Source organism: Ursus maritimus, unplaced genomic scaffold (assembly GCF_017311325.1).
Source record: "Ursus maritimus isolate PB19 unplaced genomic scaffold, ASM1731132v1 scaffold_7, whole genome shotgun sequence".
Taxonomy (NCBI): Eukaryota; Metazoa; Chordata; class Mammalia; order Carnivora; family Ursidae; genus Ursus; species Ursus maritimus.
In genome coordinates, this window is record NW_024426885.1 from 77,855,087 (window position 1) to 77,878,768 (window position 23,682).

Here is a 23,682-nt window from a genome sequence, read left to right on the forward strand (position 1 = left end):
CCAAATCACAGCTGCTCTTTGGGTAAGGAAGAAGTTAGGAGAAAGAGGAGAGGAGTGAATGGTCAAAGATCTATGGAGAGGTCCATCAGCAGTTCAGTGTTCCAAGGATGCAGAGAGGCCTAAGCGGTATTCATGGAAACATCTGGATTATTCTCTCTTAGCACTATTGCCATTCAAGTTCTGTATTTCTTTGAAAATAATCAAACCATTTCCTTTATCCTATGGTTTAATGCTGTGCATCTCTAATGGGCTCCTAAAACTGGGATAATGATACATAATAAATATATGCCACCAGTTCTTCTAATCTGCACTTTGAAAGTTAACGTTGCCCCATCGTCACGTCTAGGAACTTGGGAGCAGCTGGCTCAGTTCGCACGTCAACGTACTGGGGGGAAGATCCTGGCCAAGTTACTCACCTTGTCCTTGCACCAGACTCTCCAGCTACGAACACGCACGTAATAGAATAGCTACTCCTTAAGAGTGCCATGAAGATTAAAATTTAATACCTATAAAAGGATTAAACAGTAGCTGGCATTTATAAGTACTTAATAAAAGCTATTATCATTAATAAGCACCTCATAAAAAAATTGATGATTTCATTAAAAAGTTTCACTTAAAGTAGCCAATGCTCACAGAGCACTAAATAGACGACTTGCCTTTTTTTTTTTTAGGAAATAAAACGTAATCTATCTGCTTCCACAACGAAACATCACAGGAAATGTGCAAAGCAACCACTTTGACAGATACAAATTCGACATTTTTCAATATGAAAATATTTGATTAGATTCACAGAGGCGATGTTTTATTCACATCACCATTTTCATGAAAGGCACTAAATCAGAATATGCCCTATTTTGGAACACAAGAGACTAAAACGAATCTCTATAATAATAAAGGGGAGGGCAAGAGTATAAGGATAGTAACAAATTTTACATCATAACCAAGGCCAGTATCTGTTGAAGAAAATAACCTGTATTCAAGTATTTTGTAAGAGTCATTGATATATTTGAAAACATAATTAAAATGTAAACAGAGGCTTAGCAACTTAACCTACTTACATTATTACTGCCTTAAAAAACTAATATCCAACGAATCTGACTCAAACTTTTAACACTGAAATTTCCACTAGGCAGCAATTTTAAGTATCTGAAGGTCACACAACTCATTTTGCTTGAAAATATATGATAATATATTTATACTACCCCCAGATGATTTTCCCCAGTCATCCTAATTAGGGAAGTCCTTACCATATGACTATTCTCTTCTGCTAAAACGATGAGAAATGCTGGCATTTAGGTGTGCAGTCCTACTTGGGACACTGCCCAGCTCAAATAAAAACCACTTAAGGTACATGTTAAACAGCATTAAAGTTAGAAACTTCATTTAAGGAAAGAGAGACAGAAAATCGGACTGATTTTCCACGTAAACTCCCAGGGTGTTTTTCTGAATGTCTGGATAATAAGCAAGTTTCTGAATGAGCCTCCATAGCCCTACTCATCACATTGTTGCTACGGAATGCTCTTTATAAATATTAATGTCCGCGGATGAAAAAGAATCCATCTCTATCAAGAACACTGCTATCTAAATTTCGAGAAGATTAAATACATTGATAAAAAGCTAATTAAACAATGAAACATTTCTTCAATTAAAACTTATAAAAATTTAAATGACGGGGTTTTCTTTTGATAATTTGAAATTATTCTGACACAAGGATATTCGCACAAGATCAGCCAAAGTTGCACTGAACTGGTTAGAATTACAGCTTGGGGACAGATCAGCATCAGTTTACAAGATTATAGTCATTTTAGTTAGTTTAACTGAAGGCAATCAACAGCATCACTACAAAATTTCTGACTCTGAATATTGATACACTATTTAAAACCCTGTTTTAAAAAAGATAATTAAGATGACTTGCTGTTTAGTCAATCCAGTAGGAAAAGGAAGCTAAATAAAATTTTTCAAAATTAGCTTGAAGCAATGGAGGAAAAATTAGTATACGTACCTTTACCTCGGGAAGCCTGTCATGGGTATTTCGTCTTTCTTTTGTTATAAATATGTTTGTGTGTATGTATGTGCACCAAATTCTTGGTTTTCTTCTCTCATCCCCCCTATCATATAACATAAGATATATTGACTTTACATCACAATATTTAATTATTAGCTTTACAACATAGAGTTTAAATTACGGGATATTAAGGAGAAGAGTAAATATTACCCAAGGACTTTGTACCCTTTATGGGGGAAAGCGTTAGTGGGTTTTCAGTTGTACTCAGAATCATCACATCATGTTGGGTGGAGCTATGACCTTGCTGGTTTCTTTATTTGGAGATAAGCATAGTTTAAGGAGAGGCGCACAGGTGCTGAGTTGACAAGGCGTGGACCTGGGATGGTTAATTTTATGTGTCAACTTGCTAGGCCATGATATCTAGGTATTACTGGTCAAACACTATCCTAGATGCTTCTGAGAAGGTATTCTTTAGATGAAATTAACATACACATCAGTAGACTTTGAGCCACAGATTACATTCATAAGGTTGGTGGGCCTCATCCAATCAGTTGAAGGCCTGAATAGAAAAAAAGACAGACCTCCCCAGAAGAAGAAGGAATTCTGCCAGCAGTCAACATTCAGATTTGAACTGTAGCATCAACTCTTCCCTAGATGTCTAGCCTACTGCCTTTACCATGCAGCTTTGGGATTTGCCAGTGTCCACAATCACATGAGCCTATTCCTTAAAGTAAGTATCTATCCATCAATATCTATCTATCTATCAGCTCCATTTCTCTGGAGAACCCTGACTAACACATAGCCTCATAGTTAAGAACTGGAGCTCTGAATCCAGATGACTTGGGCTCAGTCCTAATTCTACTATAAACTAGTTGGGAGACACAGGCAAGTTACCTAAACTCTTTGGGCCCCTGTCTCCTCATCTATAAATAAGAATAATAAATATTACCCCTTATCTCATAGGATTGTTTTGAAGATTAAATAAATGTTATACATGGAAAGCATTTCTACAAAGCACACTCAGTACGTGGACCTTGTTCTAAGCACTCAGTAAATAGACGCTATGATTTCTAAGCTGCTTCTATCATAGCTAGTAAACCAGCAGTTAGTCTTAGAAACCAGATAATAGGGATAAAGATAATTTTTTTTTGGAAAAAATTTGCAAGGTTGTGTGGAAATCTATTTTTGTAAGAGATATTCAAAATAGTCTATGGCCATCCCACCCTGAACATGGCCGATCTCGTCTGATATTCAAGATAAAGGAAAACAACGTACAGGTTCTGGAAATATTTCTTTCTTGAATGGATTTTCCAATAATTAGCATCTGCAAATAGCAGAAGTAAGGTGTACCTTCCTTTATGCAATAGGGATGTTCTTACAAACATGCCTGACAATAAATTACCTGAAAAATCAACTACAAAACCACTGATAAACTATAATCTAAGAAATGCTTTAAACTTGGTTTTTTAATTGTTAGCACTTCTTAACATCTCTCTCTATATTTATAGTTTATACTCGGCCTCTGTATATTTCTTGCATTTTTCTCATCTTTTCTGCTTACTACCCACATATACTCTTGCCCTATAATTTCATCTCCTTCCCCTGCAATTGTCTGCCAAATGAATACTGTTTGTGTTTTTGTTTATCGTGTCTTGCTTTCATTCAGAAGAAAGCCTAGCTCAACGTTTATTTCCTTTTGGCCTGGGGAAGAACTTCATAACATTGACCCAAAAGCTGAAAACTTATGGAGGGGAAAAAAAAAAAGATACAAATTATGACTTAAAAGTTGAATGCCTAATACATGTCAAAAAAGATTACGACGAAAACTTAAAAGGTGAATGACATATGCAGGCAGCACATTTCTTATATACTGTTGAGTGTTTGATAGATATCGTAATGCGTACTGTTGTTTTATAATGTGCTGCACTTTACAATAAACACGTATTCCAATTACTTCATCTTAACTTCAGAACAATCTTGTAAAGATGGTAGAAAAGCAGGATTTGTCAACATCAGCACTAAGGACAGTTTGCGCCAGATAATTCTCTGTTGCGGGCAACAGCTCAGCAGAGCAGCAGTCCTGGTTTTTAACCACGAGATGCTAGTAGCTTCCCCCATCAATCCCCACTCCAACTGTGACAACCAAAACGTGTCCAGGTATTGTTACACGGCCCATGGAGGCACAGAATCATCACCAGTTGAGAACCACTGCCAGAAAGGAGGGGCAATCGGGAGGACCTTTTGTTTACAAATTAGGTAAAATTCAAAGAAGACAAGTCACTTGCCCAAATACACCCCTTCTCTTAATGACCTATCAACTTGACAATTCTAGGACACTGCCATGAATGCGTGGGGTGAGACACTAATGACCACCTAGAAACTGATTGTGACGCTTGCATGGCAACTCTCGGATGTCTTAGGCACTTCTGAACTCACTTTCTCCTCAGCTGATCTGGTCATGAGGCTTTTGTTTTCTCCCAGAAGAAAAGCACAGCATCATAAATTCCAAGTTAGAAATACACAACATGAAATTTGTCTAGGCATAAACTATATTTGTATGGTGCCTGCCTCAGTTTCTTGTTTTCAAAGCAGTTTCTATCTTTATTGGTGCAAGATTTATGAAACAATCCATCACTCTTACTAATTAGGTAGCCCATAAGCAAACTGACCAGTCTGATTTCCTCTTTCACACACATATAAAGCGCTGAAAACATTCTTTTTATAGAAGCATGATAGCAAGAAACCTAGCCATACACTGAAAATTAAAGGTAGAGTTGACACTTTATCTGGCAAAAATACTTTCCAACAGTCTCAAGCTTCTCTGGAAGCACCCCGATGGTGTGCAGACTTACACAGCGTAATAAACAGCATTTCTTTCTCTCACCCTATCATCCTTTCTCCGTGTCTAAAAGAATACTAGATTCTCAGCTTAATATTCTAAACAGAAACCCTTTGTACAACTGGTCAACCACTGTATCTAAGTCGTGTTCCACCTCTTTTCAAATTGTTTCTCAAAAACAAAAAGGGGAAAATGGAAGTGTCCCACGTAATACATTACCATCTGTGTGCAGGCTGATAAGATGAAAAGGGAATATTTGAATATCAGAGGATTAGAGTTACAAACCATACCTTCCATGACATACACCAGTGACCCCACATCTCCTTCTTTGATGATGCAACTGTCTTTGCCGTACTCCACTGGGTACATACAATCCACAATCTCCTGGATCTGTGACAGCTCCAGGTTCTTCATAAAGTCATTGTCAAGGATAGCTTCCTTTATGAGATCCTTGGACCTAGGGANAGAGAGGGAAGATTTATTGGCACATCTGACGAGCATTTTCATAGTCTGGGAAGTTGAACAGAGCTGTACGACGTTCTGGCACACTACAGTACATTTTCTTGTTAGGCATCCAATCATTTTCTGAAAGACCTGAGAACAAAGTAACTCCATGGCAGTCAGAAAGGCACTGAGAAATTCTCCTTTAAGCAAAGTATCACTGAATGCACATGCGACCAACCAGAAACAAGCAAAAGCATATCATTACATTTTGTTTTAGAATGTGTTTTCATCACAACGATTGTGAAAAATCCAATGGACAAGCACTTTAAACTGAAGTTTGCAACTTAGTTTAAGAATAAATGTGAAAAGGATACGAGAGAATTTTATGGAACTGACACTATTATCACTATATTTATATATTGTAAAAGAACATCAGAGAGTATTGTATTATACACCAGCAGAGTAAAAAACAATTTGTTTACTTATTTTTTTGTGTGCCTCTTCCACCAGACCTTATGGTCCATGAGAGCAGGATCATTAGTTTTTTCTGTATTCTATGCCAAGTGTCTACTATAATACTAGTTATAGGATGGGTGTTCAAGAATAATATTTTGGTTAAAAAAATGGTAAGAATTAGATTCCTAATTAGTGGTTTGAAAGAACTGGTAGAAATGCGATAGTTCTTTGTCCATACCTTACACATTTTCAGAGAAAATCTATTTCTCCAAGTGGCTTAAAGCGAGGTAACCGGGCAGATAAAACCATTGAACAGGATGTTTTTCAACACGACAGGATTTAGACATGGATGAAACAGGCAGTCAGCGGGAAAGATATTTACAAATTCTACAACTGGGATTCAGTGGTTAACAGGAAAGTTTTGCAGAACTGAAAGATGGTGATAATTTGATTCTCAGGGATAAGAAGTTCCAAATGACTTCCTAAGGATACAAAAATTAAAAAGAAACCAAGAACTATCTTGTCAGGAGGAGCACAATCAGAGCGCTGTTGGAGATAAGATGAAAGCAAAGATATTAACAACACAGAGAGAAAGCAGCACATTTGGAATTTTATATTAAGAATGTTAATTTGACCAGTGTCTGACTACAAGCTGGTCCTTGCCCACATTTGCTTCACAAGTGGTTCTCAAAGAAACAACCTGAGTAGTGAATACTGACTAAAGCATTAGTCCTCCCCATTTCCGGGTGCCTTTTCTTCTAGACCTCAGTCCTGGACTATCGCCATCACATGTTATGTTTTGTAATGGTTTTGGTATTTAATAATAAAAAGGTATATATAAAATATAAAACCAATTGAAAATTTACCATTATGAAAACTATACTTAGAATGGACTGTTACAATGCAATTAAATTTGTTTATGAAGACTGTTAACAGCATGGGCGAAATTCTTATACTATTTTTAAGTGAAAAAGCAGAACACGGAATTGTTTTTAGAGTAAGAGTATATTTTATAAGAGAATTTAGAGATGAAAGAGAAATTTAGATAATAAGCAAATTTAAAAGAAAAGAAAACCAGGAAACCTCACTTCAAGTCTATTAGGATGGCCATCATCAGAAAGACAAGAGGTAACAAGTGTTGGCGAGGATGTGGACAAGAGGGAACCTTCGTGCACTGCTGGTGGGAATGGAATTGGTGGAGCTACTGTGGAAAGCAGCAGGCAGGGTTCTCAAAAAATTAAAAATAGATCTACCATATGATCCAGAAATTCCACTTCTGGGAATATTACCAAAAGAAACAAAAACACTAACTTGAGAAGATATCTGCACCCCCATGTTCACGGCAGCATTATTTACAACAGCCGAGACAGGGAAACAAACTGAGTGTCCACTGATAGATGGGTATGTGGTATGTATACACACACACACAGGAATATAGTTCCACCATAAAAGAGGAAATCCTACCAGTGGTGACAACCTGGATGAACTCTGAAGGCATTACGCCGAGTGAAATGAGTCAGAGAGAGAAAAACAAATCATGTATGATCTCACTTACACGTGGAATCTAATTTTAAAAACACACACACATTGGGGCACCTGGGTGGCTCAGTCGTTAAGTGTCTGCCTTCAGCTCAGGGAGTGATCCCAGGATCCTGGGATTGAGCCCTGCATCGGGCTCCCTGCTCCGTGGGGAGCCTGCTTCTTCCTCTCCCACTCCCCCTGCCTGTGTTCCCTCTCTCACTGTCTCTCTCTGTCAAATAAATAAATAAAATCTTAAAAAAAAAAAAAAAAAAAAAACCACAGACACACACCAAACCCACAGAACAGAGATGAGATTTTTGGTCACCAGAGATGGGGGATCGGAGAAGGAATTGGAGGCAGGCTGTCAAAGTGCACAGACTGGCAGTTAGAAGATAAGTAAGTACAGGGATGTGAGACAGCATGAGGACCACAGTTAACACTGCTCTGTGATACAGAGAGACAGTTGTTGGGGGAAGTTTTCTCTTTTTACCATATTTATATGAGATGATGATTGTTTACTAAAACTTACCATGGTCATCATTTCACAATAAACGCAAACCAGACCACCATGCTGTACGCCTCAAACTCATACAGTGACACATGTCAATTATTTCTCAGTAAAAATGGAAAAAAATTACCAGCGCGACAGAATTATATGTGAAGACCGATGCAAACAGAATGTGACTCTCGGTAAATGGTGGGTAAAGAAGGTGGTAACAGTAGTAATTGCAGTAGCAGTAACAAAACGGAGAGTAAGAGAGTATGCAATCATGACCTGAGACAATTTTAGAAGGAAAGAAACAAAATGTTGGCATCAGTTGTCTTTGATGAAAGAATTATAGGGGGTGCCTGGGTTGCTCAGTCAGTGAAGTGTCCGACTCTTGGTTTCAGCTCAGGTTGTGACCTCATGGGTCATGAGATCAAGGCCTGTGTCAGACTCTGTGCTCAGCAGGGAGTCTGCTTGAGCTTCTCTCTTCCTCTGCCCCTCCCCCTGCTTGCATGTGTGCTCTCTCTCTCTCCCTCTTAAAATAAATAAATAAATAGAACTATTTTTTTTTTCTTTCTACTTTTCTCAGTTAACAAAATTTTCTAGAATGGGCATGCTCTTTTATATTGAAAAATCTTTCATGTTAAAGGTAGTTTATAAAAAGCAACTTCTATGAGGAGAAATAAAAAATAATCTCATTGAATTTAATTCTCATTTAAATGATGACATTTAATACGGATAAGCTATTAGTGGCGCATTCAATATTATTCTTTTCAATAGATTCTTGTTCGTATGGTCTGTATTTAAATACTAATGGGAGGAATTTTCGCCTAATAAAGAGACAGCCAGTCATTAGGAACTTCAGAATAGACTGTTTTAAAAGCGAGACTTTTACTTCAGTCTGACAGGGCTTCTTAGCTGTTTGTTTGTTTAATTTCAGCTTGCCAAAACTCCTTCTCCTGAGGCAAAGAGCTGTTTCTCTTGAGTCTTCCAACAGGAGATGCAAAACTCTGCCCCATCTATGATTTTCATGAGATTTCCTTTCTTAATTCTCTTCACCATCTCTGACCTCAAGAATGTCAGTAGCACCTTCAAAGGAACTGAGATCTCTCGTTCCAGGATTGTGCTTCCAAACAGCAGGACTTCCTTGATCTTCAGGAACTTAATTTTAATCAAAATAGCATAAATATCCTCTTGACTAAAAACTCTCTGTTTTCTTTGCATTGAAGAGCGAGGGCATCAATAGGTTCATATTTTCTAATATAATAGAGCCTGGATGCAATCAATGACAGAATCCCCAACTGGGTTAGCTACAGATGGTATCTTATCCTTTGGGAAATATTAATGGTGCTCCATTAAAAATCTAAGCCCTAGAAATGCCACCAGCTTAGAAGTAAAGCCCTCTTTCAAAAAAAAAAAAAAATAATTCGCTCAGTCCAAGGCTGACTGAAGAAAGCCACTTTCTCTCTTCTCCTAAACAGGACTACTAACTTGTTTCATGAAGACATCCGAAAAGGTGAAAAACAATGCAGTCTAACACAATCTCTTAGAATCATCCAGACTTTCCAAATGCTTACGATGAAGTCAGTGGGGAAGAGGAATTTCAGGAGGTGCTTCCTTCTCACGTGTCTTTTTAAACGGAGGACACTCAGTCTCCAGTCTCTAAAGAAACACAGGGGAGGTGTTCATCTATGCGTCTGTGTCACCTTCAAACTGAGAAATATACGACCTACCTCTTCCCGTTTATCCCTTCGCAGGAGTATTGCGCAATAACACTTTCACCTTTGAAACATCACAAATAATCCCATCACGTGCCCCTGTGCGGCGTAACTCGAAGATGTTCCGGGCGGTGAGGAATACTGAACGCCTTGCCTCTTCCTGGAATTTTCCCTTAAGCCCTTTCTCACGAAGAGCTTGGGACGTGAGGTCAACTCTCATCAGTCTCCACCTGCTCCCCCCCTATAGACGATAATCAATCAGAGCCTTCCCTTCACAATCCTGTGAATCCTTTTCTCCCCCTGAGGAAACAGTCGAAGACGCTCACTGTCACTAAAATATGATGGCGCACGTGAGACCTGTGAGCTGTGTTATCAGTGTGGGAGCTGGAGAAAGCTGCTATCACAGGTTTCAGAAGGTGACTATCTCCTCGCGGAGTACATATTTTAACAACACGCTGCATGAATGCGACAGCCCGACCCCGGGGGCAGTAAGCAGCAACTACAAAGATCTTGATTTTCGATCCTTCCTGTCTGCTTCTGTGTATAAACAATCTTTAAAAAAAATTTTTTTTGTCCATGCTCCAAATGTGCAGCTTTCAAAATACGAACACCATAAAAGGAACTGGGTTACTTTGAGCTAGCCCTATTGATTTGTCATCATCAAGTTGTCAGGCTCTGAAATACTGGCTATATATAATGGTGTGCTGGCAAACTGGCTCTCCAGGAGGGGGGAAAAAACACCCTGGTTGGTAGCATTTGCCAATTTCTATGGTATAAATACTCCCACCATAGCCAATTTCAAACTACTAATGTAAAGTCAACCTGCTTGCAAAATTCCTGAAAATTTAACAAGCAGTTCCTATATGAGCCAGTAAGAGTTGGCTCCAGCACATCGCTGGAGATTATTTTTCTAACACCCTAAGAATTTAATGTGTCTTAATTTATAAGTGCTGAAACCAACATGACAATCCTTTCCTTCTTTAAAAAACTCTATTAGGTGGTATAATATCCCCAGAAAATTTTATGCCAGGATTTCCAGCCACGGGTCTTCCAAACTTTCCAGTTTGAGAAAATGAAATGGGAAGTCCACTTCCCCTTTTACTTACTGCAGAGAAAGTCCCTGAATAGTCACAAAGAATATTTGATAGAAACTGTCTTTCTACACAATCTTAGGTAAAAATGGGCAATTCTGGGGCGCCTGGGTAGCGCAGTCGTTAAGCGTCTGCCTTCGGCTCAGGGCGTGATCCCGGCGTTCCGGGATCCAGTCCCACATTGGACTCCTCTGCTGGGAGCCTGCTTCTTCCTCTCCCACTCCCCTGCTGTGTTCCCTCTCTCGCTGGCTGTGTCTCTGTCACATAAATAAATAAAATCTTTAAAAAAAAAAAAGGGCAATTCTAGGGAACTGTAGGGAAATGTACACCCACCTCTCGAACAAGGAAACCAGCAGTATTCATTATCAATAAACAGAGCCTCAGTTTTCTCAGCATTAACCAAAGGATATTGTACATTGCATTTACGGTAGAGTAGCCCAAAAACTGCTATAGAGCACTAGCCTTATTTCAAAGAGCGGGAAAGGTTGTTTCAGGCTTGGTGGGGGAGGGGTTGTCCATGAAGGCTTTTCTAAACTAAGGACTACATGACAATAGGAACCAACCACGCAAAGATTGTGGAGAAGAGTATTCCAAGTCAAAGAAAAAACACACACAAAGGGGCAGAGGTTGGAATGAGCTTGATCTGTCCAGAGACTCGAAAGGAGACCTCTGTGGCTGAAGGACAGAGTGAACAAGAAGCAAGGGGCCAGGGGAATGAGATGGCAGGTGGGCAGGAGGCGGGTCTCACAGATCCTTGAAGCCTGGGACAGTGCTTCAGTGCTTCAGGAAGGCAATGAAGGAGTAGAAGAGGTGTGGTTGACAGGTGACGAATCAGACATAAAAAATAAATAACACAAATGTACTTTAAAATATTACTGAGTTCACGGAGGTTTTCTGCCATGTATTTCATTGATTAATGGGTGCTAAAGCTGTAACTCATTACTATGTTAATAGGGAGAACCCGGTCTCATAAATCCTACATTTTCTTAGACTTTGAATCACTGACTCTCAGGCAACTTTCACATATTAGGAAAGGATGAGGTCTCTTCTCCAATTTCAGGCTATCTTCAGAGGCCTAGAATTTTCTCTCCATTGACAGCCTCTCTCCCCTGCCAAACACACATCAGGCAATAGCAAATACAGCCAGGCGGCCATGCCCAAACATGTGAGAATTAGTATCTGGTCTCTTCCTTTGGCAAAGACTTCCACACACTTAAAAATTAGTCAAAGCTACTAAATGATTACTAAGAGTGAAAATCAGTCAAAGCAGTTGAAAAATGTCATATAAAACTTCTGCAATCAGCTTCTTGGCTACAAAAGCAAAAATAAGACTCACAATCTCGTTAGCTCTCAGGGGTCAGTTTTAGGCTCATGTGTCAGGAGAAGCAGTATTTTAAATGCAGTTTCAAAGCCACCCTGACCTTGAGTATAGTCTCTGCAGGTGGCAACTCAGAAGTCCAAACACACGTGGACAGTTTACTCAGATAAAGTCATCGCAAGGCCCCTTAACAGTTGCTAATGTTGGGAGTCCTTGCGACAGGGTAACTCCGTGCCCCTGCTGGGAAATATTCGGGGAGTCACCGGTAAGCAAGAGAAACTCTTGGAGTCCTCTCGCTGCCCCAATGGTTACAATTCTGTCCAAACCGTAGGTCCTATTTCTCGTCTGACGGCTTGGCTCTCCTGAATGAGCTCTGTAGGCAGAAGCTGGCCGAGAGCAAAGAAATATCAATCAGCCCCCATTGCTGAAAGGTGACATTTAATCCTGCAAAGCTACTGACCAATTGAGAGATTTCCTCAAAACTGAAGATCAGCTTTCAACAAGTTTCAGACCGCATTTTCACATCAACCAGCTCTGCCGTGGCTCTCCAGATCTTGCAGCAAAAATGGTCACAAAGAGATCAGAACGATTTGCAGCACTGAGACCGAAAATCAGCATGTGATAGGAAACACGGGAGTAGCTGGGCCAAAATATATGGTAGCAACATAGTTCTGATGACTCTTTTCTCTATTAATCTCTCGTCTATTACACGCATTGCAAATCTTTTGTCTACTACATGCATTGCAAATAATTTCCAGTTGCTTTTTCCCTTCTAACATTTACCCTCTGGTTCTGAAATAGAGGAGTATTTAAATGAAATCGAGATGCTATAAATCTAAAGAAAAAACAATGGTTGGGGCAAGAAGATGGTTAACCCATAAAGTCTATGTGCTCAAATTTCACATAAGCCTTCTCGTTTTTAACTAATACTCTGTGCTCAAACTAACTAGGAACAATATAAAGTAGCTCTTGAAATCACTGCTTCGATGTTAACCAGATGGAGAAGACTTGTACTAATTAAAGAAAAAGGAAATTATTGTTCTTTGTACGTGTTCACCAACTTCCAAAAAGTCAACGTGAAAGCCTTCCATTCAACTATTCTAGTCATTCAGCGCTCTACAGATGCATTTTACACCTACTTCACACTAGGGAGGCTAACTTAAAATAGAACAGTCTCCAAAAGAGCCCAGATCAAACTCCCATCCTCTGAACATCTCTTTCATACCATGGAAGTAGAAATGTGTGGTTTCACAGAAGCACCGTCAAGTGCTTTCCATGCGAATGAGTAAGACCATCCATGTTACATTACAGAATGTAAGAACCATGTGGCTTGGTCTGTTCACTGTGGATTCACTCTATTTTTAAAGTTCAGATCTCTGGGGCGCCTGGGTGGCACAGCGGTTAAGCATCTGCCTTCGGCTCAGGACGTGATCCGGCGTTCTGGGATCGAGCCCCACATCAGGCTCCTCCGCTATGAGCCTGCTTCTTCCTCTCCCACTCCCCCTGCTTGTGTTCCCTCTCTCGCTGGCTGTCTCTGTCTCTGTCAAATAAATAAATAAAATCTTTAAAAAAAAAATAAAGTTCAGATCTCTAAACAGCAAAAGAGAATGATGATTAGGAAGAAAACATCGGACCTATATTTACATGTCCAACTGCAACTCAACATTTTGAAGTGATTGTTTCTCTCTCAAAACACTCACACAATTGAGATCACGTAGACTGTAGTCGTTTCCAACAAGGTCAAGCTGATCACGCCATGAACACCCATGAAGTTCCTCATCACCCAGGGTGACCCTACCTCTAGGGCATAGATCGGGCGCCACGATGTTCTGTCCAGCTCTTGAAAACCCAGTCGTTGTTCTGTGTATATACGCTGCCATTTCAATGACTTCAGTGGCTTGATTTTAAAACTTGGTCACCAAAGAAATCATTTTAGAAAATTTTCCTACTGTTCAGGTACTTCTCAGGTTTAACCTCTGGGATGAATTGCCTTACATTTTAAATTACCTTCCATTTGTTTGAGCAGCAGGAAAATAACATGTTTCTCCATCAACCGCCCACCCCCAAAACGTGTGTATTTTCTCTTGGCTGAAAATTATAACTTAGGTCATTCATTGTTTCCTCTGGTGATGCTTCCAGGAAATTCGGGCTAAATTTAGCCTTGTTACAGAGACCCCGCAGGTCTTCCGAAGCAGATGATCTATTGTGATAAACGTGGACCCATTTCAACTCCAAACACCTTAGTTTGCATTAGGGCTTTAATACATTAGATGCTTTGAGTCAGCCTGGAGGGAGATGACATATATACTGAGAAACTCTTTTTTTAAATTTAAAAACCAGACAATCACGCTCCTGGTTGTAAAAGCTCAGTGGTTTCCAAGATTCTTAACTAAGGTGAAAAAAATATCAATTGAGATCATAGTGGTAGTTATACTACGACTACAACCATTCATCACATGGTTAACCCGTGTTCCTCAGCGAGAAGCCTTAGCTCACGGAAATCGCACAAGGACTTGCTGAGTTTGCCGTGGGGGAAGTGAGGTTCGGAGCAGCCATATAACCAGTCCAATGTCCTACAACTGCTACATCACAGGTGAGAGTCAGGATATAAAGATAAACCCATTTCACTTCTCAGCCTCACTCTACTAAATTATCTGACTTACAAGCCTGCAATACAAAATTGTATTGATAATTTGAATAAATTATCCCAATTATAAAATCCAAAAGCAAACATTCTTTCTCACTTATTTGTACTTCTGCAAAAGTAAGAATGCTACGCTTGGATAATATTACCTTTTATCTGCAGAGAGCAATGCATGCTTTCAAAACAATTCCCCATCTAACATTTCATTCTATTATTGCCACAAACGTGTGCGGTAGGTAGAACAGATGTTACCATTATCCCTATGTGACAGATAAGAATACAAGGGCACAAAAGGGTTAGATGCCTGCCAAGTCCGTGGTAGAGATTAAAGTAGGACTCGGGTCTACTGACTTCCGCCCGAAATAAACACGTTTCCAACCTCCTTCATTACACAGACATTCATATTCTCTCAGACTCTCTCTCTCTCTCTCTGTCTTTGTTTTTCTCTGTATCTCTCTCTCTCTCGCTCTGTCTCTCTTTCTCAGACCTTCAGCCACTGGGCAAAGACTCCATAAACCCACTGTACCAGTAACAGCAGGGAACTGTGGTCATTTGACAATAATTCTATAGTATAAGAAAATTCTGTGATGGTTCATTCAGGGAGATTCCCTCTCCGACCTAATTCATTCTCCACATGAGAGAAGTCTGAACATATCTTGTGGCTCTCACGGGGAGATAACTGTGAATACAGAAACATCTCTTGAATTCAGCAACGGAATTCAACTCATTTTGACTCCAGTGTGTTCACACTTGTCCTCTCATTGGCCTTGAGGACATCCCCCTTTCCCTCTCTCTCCTTCCTTTCCTAAAAGCTTGCCTCAGATGGACTTTGTATACAAATATGGAGGGGAAATAATTTGTACAAAAGTTTACTGTCAGTTTGGGTGACTGTCTGTATTTGAATCCAAAATAAAAAGAGACCTCCTGTTAATGCTTATAAGATAGAAATAGAATATTCCAAGAAAAATACAAAATGTCCCGATTTTGCAATTAGTGTAATTAGTGACCAATAATACAGACATATTTCAGAGAAGTCTGAATATAACATAGTAAACATTAAAAGCTTTCCATATAAGTATTTTTACGGTAGAAATCTGATGTGTTGAATTTATAAGCCCAACAAAAACTGTTAATATCAAGGTTTTTGCACTCTAATTTAATATGTTCGCTATCCTAAATTTTTGCCGAAGAAGCCAATGCAGAGAGGAAAGGAGGAAGGGAAGGAGGGAGATAAATGTGATTTTGTCACTTGAATCCACTATCTATTTATCCCCTTGTACCACACTGTCCTTTAAAAGTTTATCCCTTTCAGTGGCAAATAGTGAATATTTATTATATTTCCAATGCAACAAGTCTAGGTTCAAATTCTGCCGCTGCAGGTAAATATGGATAATAGTGATGGATGGGCTTAAAACACAGCCATAATTATCCACAAAATGTTTGCAAAAGTGACCTAGAGTAGCTGTTGACATGAGCCACAGTATTTATGGAACGAAGTCATACCTACAAATCTGAAAACCATTCCCCAAAATGTGTCCCTTGTGAAATAAGGTCACAATCGTCAGTGAGCGAAGGACAAGAAGAAACATGGAAGCCATAAAGAAATTTAGGCAGGCCATGAAGCCAAGGAGGTTGAGTATAATAAATAAACAGAGCAGACAGACCAAGTGCACTGGAATTGCAAACGATATGTTTGTAGGTACCTTATCTAAAACTGTCTGAATGATTCCAGCCAGTCAAAGGGGGGGACTTCAGGGCTTTGCCAGGCCAAGGTTCCAGAAGTCCGAAACAGGCCATAGAAGGGAGGAGAGTTGGCTGCTGAGATCATGGAGTACTGAGTTAAAGCGAGGTCTAGAGACACCTAGAGAAAGGAATTCATCCAAAGGGCAGAACTGAGCCTGAGACACTGACTCTCGAGACTGAGGCAGTTAGATGGAGAACAGGGACTCAGGGGGCAGACATGAGGCAGGGCTGGTACAATACTCCTGGGGCAGTGGTTGCCAAGATTTCAAGGGACTCCTTTATGGAGTGGTTGGGTTGTGATACCCACAGGTGGAAACAGTCCACTAACGACGCAGGGACAGCTAGACAAACACTCGGCACACAGCCCCTCCCAGTTTCTACTTTTTTGTCAGTCTCCGCAATGAGCAGAAGATGAACTGGCCAGAGGGAGGTGAAGTGGGGGAGAATCCATGAGGACACAAACTTTCTTCATGGGCTGAGTCCAGGTACAAGGAGGGCTGCCAAGAAGAAAGTCCTTGGAGTATTTTTATTTGAGGGGTTTTGGACATGTTGTCTCACCTTATCCCCCTGATAAAAACTTCCAGAAACAAATCAATCATGCAACTTAGCAAAATGATTGATGTAACATTTCATTTCCATCCCACAGCCCTTCTTCAAGACTTCAGGTTTATCAGTTAGTCTTATAAGGTAGTCTGCAGGTACCTGTTCCTAAGATCCATCCATCCATCCATCCACCCACCCACCAAGCATGTCTTGAGTGCCTCATATATGGCACTGGGGGCACAGGGATGAGTGAAATAGAGTCCTTGTCTTCTCAGAGCTACAATTCTAGTAGGAGAGGAAACATGACACAGAGGTCAACAAACAAACAATATTGTTAAAACAGAGCAAGTGTTTGGAAGGTTACAAAATGAATGCTGAATGAAAACTCAACAGGAAGGCCTCTTTCGGTTCTGAAATAAGGACCTCTCTAAAAATGTAATACTTTGGGGTGCCTGGGTGGCACAGCGGTTAAGCGTCCCTTCGGCTCAGGGCGTGATCCTGGCGTTATGGGATCGAGCCCCACATCAGGCTCCTCCGCTATGAGCCTGCTTCTTCCTCTCCCACTCCCCCTGCTTGTGTTCCCTCTCTCGCTGGCTGTCTCTATCTCTGTCAAATAAATAAATAAAATCTTTTAAAAAAATTTAAAAAAACAAAATAAATAAAAATAAAAATGTAATACTTAGGCTAAGATTTAAGGATAAGATGAAGCCCCCATAGGAGGAGGGCGGTCATGGCAGGAGGAACAGAATGTTTTCAGGCTCAGATCTGGAGAAGGGGGTTAGAGCCTTTTGATCAAAAGAACGGATGGCTGGAGGTGAATCTGGGCACATAAGTGGGGCTGGTTTAGATGGGGCCTTGAAGACTGTGAGAAAGAACTGGATTCTTGGTGAAATGAAAAGCAACTAACAGAGTGAAACAAGGATAGTGAGTGACACGGTCTGATTTATATTTTTAAGAGATCACTTAGGATCGCTGTGAATGAACTGAGACAATTGCAAGTAGGAGAGAGGAAGGAAAGCTCAGGAAAATGCTCCTGCAATATTTTCAAGCAAGACATAGTGAAGGCTGAGGTTAGGAAGGGGACAGCAGAGACGGGCAGAAGCATGAATAACGAAGTATATTTTGCAAGTAAAAGCTATGGGACTTACTGCAGGTCCAATGAGGGGAAAGGTAGTATTTTGTTAACATACTACCCCAAGCACTGTACAGACTCAGAGCAATCCCTATTAAAACGCCAAGAGCATTTTTCACAGAACTAGAACAAATGATAACTAACATTTATATGGAACCATAAAAGATCCCAAAGAGCTGAAGCAATCTTAAGAAATTAGAACAAAGCTGGAGGTGTCACAATCCCAGATTTCAAGATATACTACAAACATGTAGTAATCAAAACAATAGGGGACTGGCACAAAAATAGACACCTAGATCAACAGAGCAAAACAGAGTCCATAAGTAAACACACACTTATATGTTCCCAAAGGAGGCAAGAATATACAATGGGGAAAAGACCGTCTTTTCAACAAATGGTGTTGGGAAAACTGGACAGCTACCTGCAAAAGAATGAAACCGGACCGCTTTCTCACACCATACACAAAAATAAACTCTAAACGGATTAAAGACTAAATGTGAGACCTGAAACCATAAAACTCCTAGAAGAAAGCATAGGCAATAATCTCTTTGACATTGGCCATAGAAACATTGTTATAGCTATGACTCCTGAGGTGAGGGAAACTAAAGCAAAAATAAACTATTAGGATGACATCAAAATAAAAAGCGTCTGCACAGCAAAGGAAACCGTCAACAAAATGAAAAGGCAACTCCTGAATGGAAGATATTTGCAAATGTCATATGATTTGATATAACCTGCCAAAGGGTTAGTAACCAAAATATATAAAGAACTTCTACAGCTCAACACCAAATAATAATAGTGATAATAAAAATCCAATTAAAATGGACAGATGACCTGAGCAGACATTTTTCTAAAGAAGACATCCAGATGGCCAAGAGATACATGAAAAGATGCTCAGCATCACGCATCATCAGGGAAACGCCGATCGAAACAATGAGATATCACCTCATACCTCTGAGAATGACTAGAATCAAAAAGACAAGAAATAACGAGTGTTGGCCAGGATGTGGAAAAAAGCAAACCCTCCCCTCGTGCACTGGTGCAGTATGGCGTTTCCTCAAAAAAATTAAAAATAGGACTACCCTATGATCCAGTCATTCAACTATTGGGTATTTACCCACAGAAAACAAAACCACTAAGTTGAAAAGATACATGCACCCCTCTGTTTATTGTAGCATTATTTACAGTGGCCAAGATATGAAAGCAGCCCAAGTGTCCAGAAACTGATGAATGGATAAAAGAGATGTGGTGTGTACACACACACACACACACACACACACACACACACACACACAATGGAATATTACTCAGTCATAAAAAGGATGAGATCTTGCTATTTGTGACAACATGGATGGACCTAGAGGGTATTATACTAAGTGACATAAGTCAGACAGAGAAAGATAAATACCATAAAAACAAAACAGAGAAACAAAAACAAAGGGCAGAAACAACCCATAAATACAGAAAAGAACTGTATGATGATTGCCAGAGGGAAGAGGTTGAGGGGATGGCCAAAATGGGGGAAGGGGAATGGGAGATACAGGCTTTAGTTACGGAATGAACAAGTCACAGGGCTGAAAGGCACAGCGCAGGGAATACAGTCAATAATACTGTGGTAGCATTGTATGGTGACAGATGGTAGTAACAGCTGTGGGGAGCACAGCATTAAAAAAAAGAAGTTACAGAGAACCCAACCAGCCTGGGACTGGGGTCCAGGGAGAGGAGCTCACAAAGATAATGGAAAAATACCAGAAATAGGCAAGTATAGGTCAGGGAAGGGAAGGGAAGGAAGCATTTCAAAGAAAAGGAATGGCTAACTTTTCCTTCTGATTCTTACCGAAGGCACATTTTCCAATATGATTAGTTTTAAATCACTGGTCTTTGTAGCTTTGACATGATTTAATTATTCGTTATAAATGAATATTATGCTTTAGACTAGTAACAATAGGCACTGCTCTCCACTGTGCTAATTTTTTAAAATTACTTAAAAATACTTTTACCATGGCTTTATACCTGAGATTACTTTAAACACAGGGTACCACGGCAACTGAAACTGCCTGGAAACAGAATTACTTGAAAGAAAACCAGTAAGACTTATTACTATCGCTGTTCTCCTCCACATTTGAAAACACACTCACAACACACAGACACCATATATTCTAAGCAGACACATGTTAAAGTCTGCAAAGTTCATGGTGGTAAGGGCACCCAGAGAGAAGGTCACATCATCTGTTTTAAAAGAAATCATAAATACTTGAAGAGCCTGGGTTCCTCCTCCATTATCAGAGCAAAACAGAAATCAGCATGAACTAAACCAAACTTCGACGGCTGTTGTTGGAGTGAGAAGGATCCCTCAGTGTGCAGGGAATACACTTGTTAGCAGCTTGACAGGATGATCCCTACAAGAACCTTGGTTTACAGATTTGATTCTCATACCAAGTTACTGCAGACCAAGAGCCCTTATGCAGAAAGGCAGCCAACAGAGAAGAGGAAAGTGACTCAATATTAATCACACGTTGACTCATTCGACATCGTAGAAGCCTCATTACCCTCCCCTTCATTTATTTCCTGGGCTCAGAATTGTATTGTGAATGACACCATTCAGAGAAATGACTGCACCGTGAGGATCATTAAGATTTCTGTACTGAATATAGTATTTAGGAGTTTTGGACGTCAGTAAAGCAAAGCTTGTGCTTGTAGGTAATAAAATGAAGATCTCATTTAGCTTTTGACTCTTGGAATTTTACTACCACGTTTCCTCTTTATCTCTTACATTCATGGAGAATTTCAGCCATCAAACCCAGCTTCTTAGCAACCTTAAATTCTTTTGAAAACATGGTGGAGGATAAATATATAAGTAGTAAACACACACTTTTTAAAAAGATTTTATTTATTTATTTATTTATCGGGGGGGGGGCACAAGCAGGGGGAGCGGCAGGCAGAGGGAGAAGCAGGCTCCCTGCTGAGCAAGAAGCCCGATGTGGGACTCGATCCCAGGACCCTGAGACCATGACCTGAGCCAAAGGGAGTTGCTTAACCGACTGAGCCATCCAGGCGTCCCATAAGTACACACTTTTAATTATAATTGTATTTATTATTTCTTTATTTCTTTATTTATTGAGGGAGAGAGCCTACACACATGAGCAGAGATGGGTCTGAGGCAGAGGGAGAGGGAGAGAATCTCAAGCTGACTCCCTGCAGAGTGTGGAGCCCGATCTTCCTGTGATCATGACTGAGCTGAAATCAAGAGTCAGACACTTAACCGACTGAGTCACCCAGGCGCCCCTAATTATAATTTTTAATTTCAGCCTACTTTTTTTGGAAACGATGACATGCCAAGCTACCTGTCTCTCCACGTTCAGCTTATGCCCACTTGGGATTCTGCTGAAATACCAAGGACCAGATGGTCCATTGCTGACTTGTATAAAATTTGGGCAAATAGCTTTCTTACCCTCTCGAAACACCCCCAATCAGCTTCCATAGTGCACTGTGGGAACCCCCAAAATGTTACCTCCTTTCCAAAGTGAAAAGTCCTGAAAGTAACTTTCAACTTCTCATGGTGCCGTGTCATACCTCCTGCAAAATCCAATTCCATTTATTCTCACAGCATTTAACCACCAACCTTTTCTTGCATGATTTCTTTAACTAAGCCTTAGCTCAGCCTTCGGTTATCTGCCACTTAACCTGGTACGACCTTTTCTCCCCATCTAATACCAGACGGTCTTCAAAGACGTTACTCCAGCTTGCTGTTCTCAACTGGTCACTCAGCTTGTCATAACATAAATCTATCATAAACCAAACCCCTGCCTCTCTAACTCCAACCTCGAATCCCCTCTGGGATTTGTGATGATTGCTTCCCAATTCACTGGGTTCACCTAAATTTGTTGTATTCTATTTACCTGTTGCCCCCTTCTTTTTTTCCAGAAAAAAATTATTTGGTATGCCCTACCTTATAGCAGTATCAATCAGGTTTCTATTAGGTCCTAACTCTGTTTTTTTCGGGTTTTTTTTTTCTTTTTAAGATTTTATTTACTTGAAGGAGAGAGAGCATACAAATGGGGGGAGGAGAGACAGAAGGAGATGCAGACTCCCGGCTGAGCAGGGAGCCCGATGCAGGGCTCGATCCCAGGACCCCAGGATCATGACCTGAGGCCAAAGGCAGATGCTCAACCGACTGAGCCACCCAGGTGCCCTAGTCTGTCGTTCTTTAAGTCACTATATAGAGTGTTCTCGTCTAAGATTATCAGCATATTTCCATGTTCCAATTCTTCTCCACCCACACTGGGGGCTGAACGGGGTGAAGTCAGCTGGAGAAATGTTTTTAGATACCCAGGACCCACCTCCAAAATCTGATTTCAGGTGTCTGGGTGTTGGTGTGTGTACTGTCATAGACATGTCATAGCGTGGGAAATATATTTAAATCACAGGGGCACATGTAAAAGTAGCTTGGGTTTTGTCCAACCTCAACCTTTATGCATAGTTTACTGGTTTTTCTCCCCAGCTTTTCAGTTCCTGTTCACTTTAATCGATAAAATACATCATGATTCACGTATTGTCTGTCCAAAATCACATCTTGGAGGACATAAACAATGTGGCAGAAAATACCATGCTTTCTCTTGAAGTGGAGTCTGAAAAACTATAAACATTAAGCCCTAAAACTTAAAGAATGGCACAAATGGAGAGCCATGAGAAAACTCTCAGTTACGTCTTTGCAGGAAGGCAGAGCAGAGACAGAAGTCACCGGGACATTTATTCTTCAAAATACTCTTTCCTTTGCCTGTATGAAATCAACCTGGTAATTTTTGCTCTCCCTCCTATCTCTCTCTCTCTCTGCTCCTCCCTCCCATCCCTCCCTCCCTCTGTCTCTCTCTGCTCTTCCCTCCCAGCCTCCCTGCGGCTCCTCCTTCTTGTTAACCTACTTAACATTTATAGCTCCCAGGGCTCCATGCTAAGCCTATTTTCTCTTTTAATTTACCTTACTCTTCTTGGATAATCTTGTTGAAATTACTACTCTATGCCAGTGACTTCAAAATGTACATCTCACACCTGACTTCTTTCTAGAGCACCAGCTGGAAGGCTTCTTGCCCACATAAGTACCTCAAATACGCATGGTCACAACTGAATGCATCTTCCTTTCCAACAGATCTGCTTCTCCTCTAGAACTCCTAGCCTTGACTACTGGCATCACCACCTGCCCAGGTGCTCAAAACAGGAGTCTGGAAGTCATCCTTGAACTTCTCACCTCCCTCACACCCCCTGCCCGTGGTCACCTCTCCTACTTTCCTAGAATCTCACTGCTTCCAGGCATCTCCAGGCCACTACTAGTTGAAGGTGCCTTCATCTCTCCATTCGACTTTGGCATTGATTTGGAGACTTCTTGATCCCCAAATCGGTCCCCTGCATCCATACTTCAGTCTGTCCTACACATTGCAGTGATCTCTTAAAAACAAAACAAAACAAATATCTGCACGTGAAAGGTGTGAAATCCAAATCCGGTTTGTACCTGAGTTAATAACATTCTACCAATGTCAGTGTCCTGATTTTTACGCTACACTACGGTTATATAACATACTATGATCATTGGGAAAATGGAGTGAACGGTACGCGAACATCCTCTATCCTTTCCTCGCAAATTCCTATGGGTCTGAAACTATTTCAAAATAAAAAGTTACGGGGAGAAAACCCAACTCTGATTATATTCTCTGCTTTCTGCCCCACCCCTTCTTAAAGCCCTTAGATAG

General features: G+C 40.4%; 1 protein-coding gene across 2 annotated transcripts in view; it reads right to left on the reverse strand.

Moving 5' to 3' along the window:
• The window catches only part of PRKG1 (protein kinase cGMP-dependent 1), a 1,188,324-nt gene that overhangs the window by 1,026,968 nt on the left and 137,674 nt on the right, over positions 1-23,682 (reverse strand). For both annotated transcript variants that reach the window (XM_040624668.1, XM_040624667.1), the window contains exon 2: positions 5,135-5,301. In XM_040624668.1, coding sequence (XP_040480602.1) covers positions 5,135-5,301 — 167 coding nt within the window. The remainder of the gene's footprint in view (positions 1-5,134; positions 5,302-23,682) is intronic.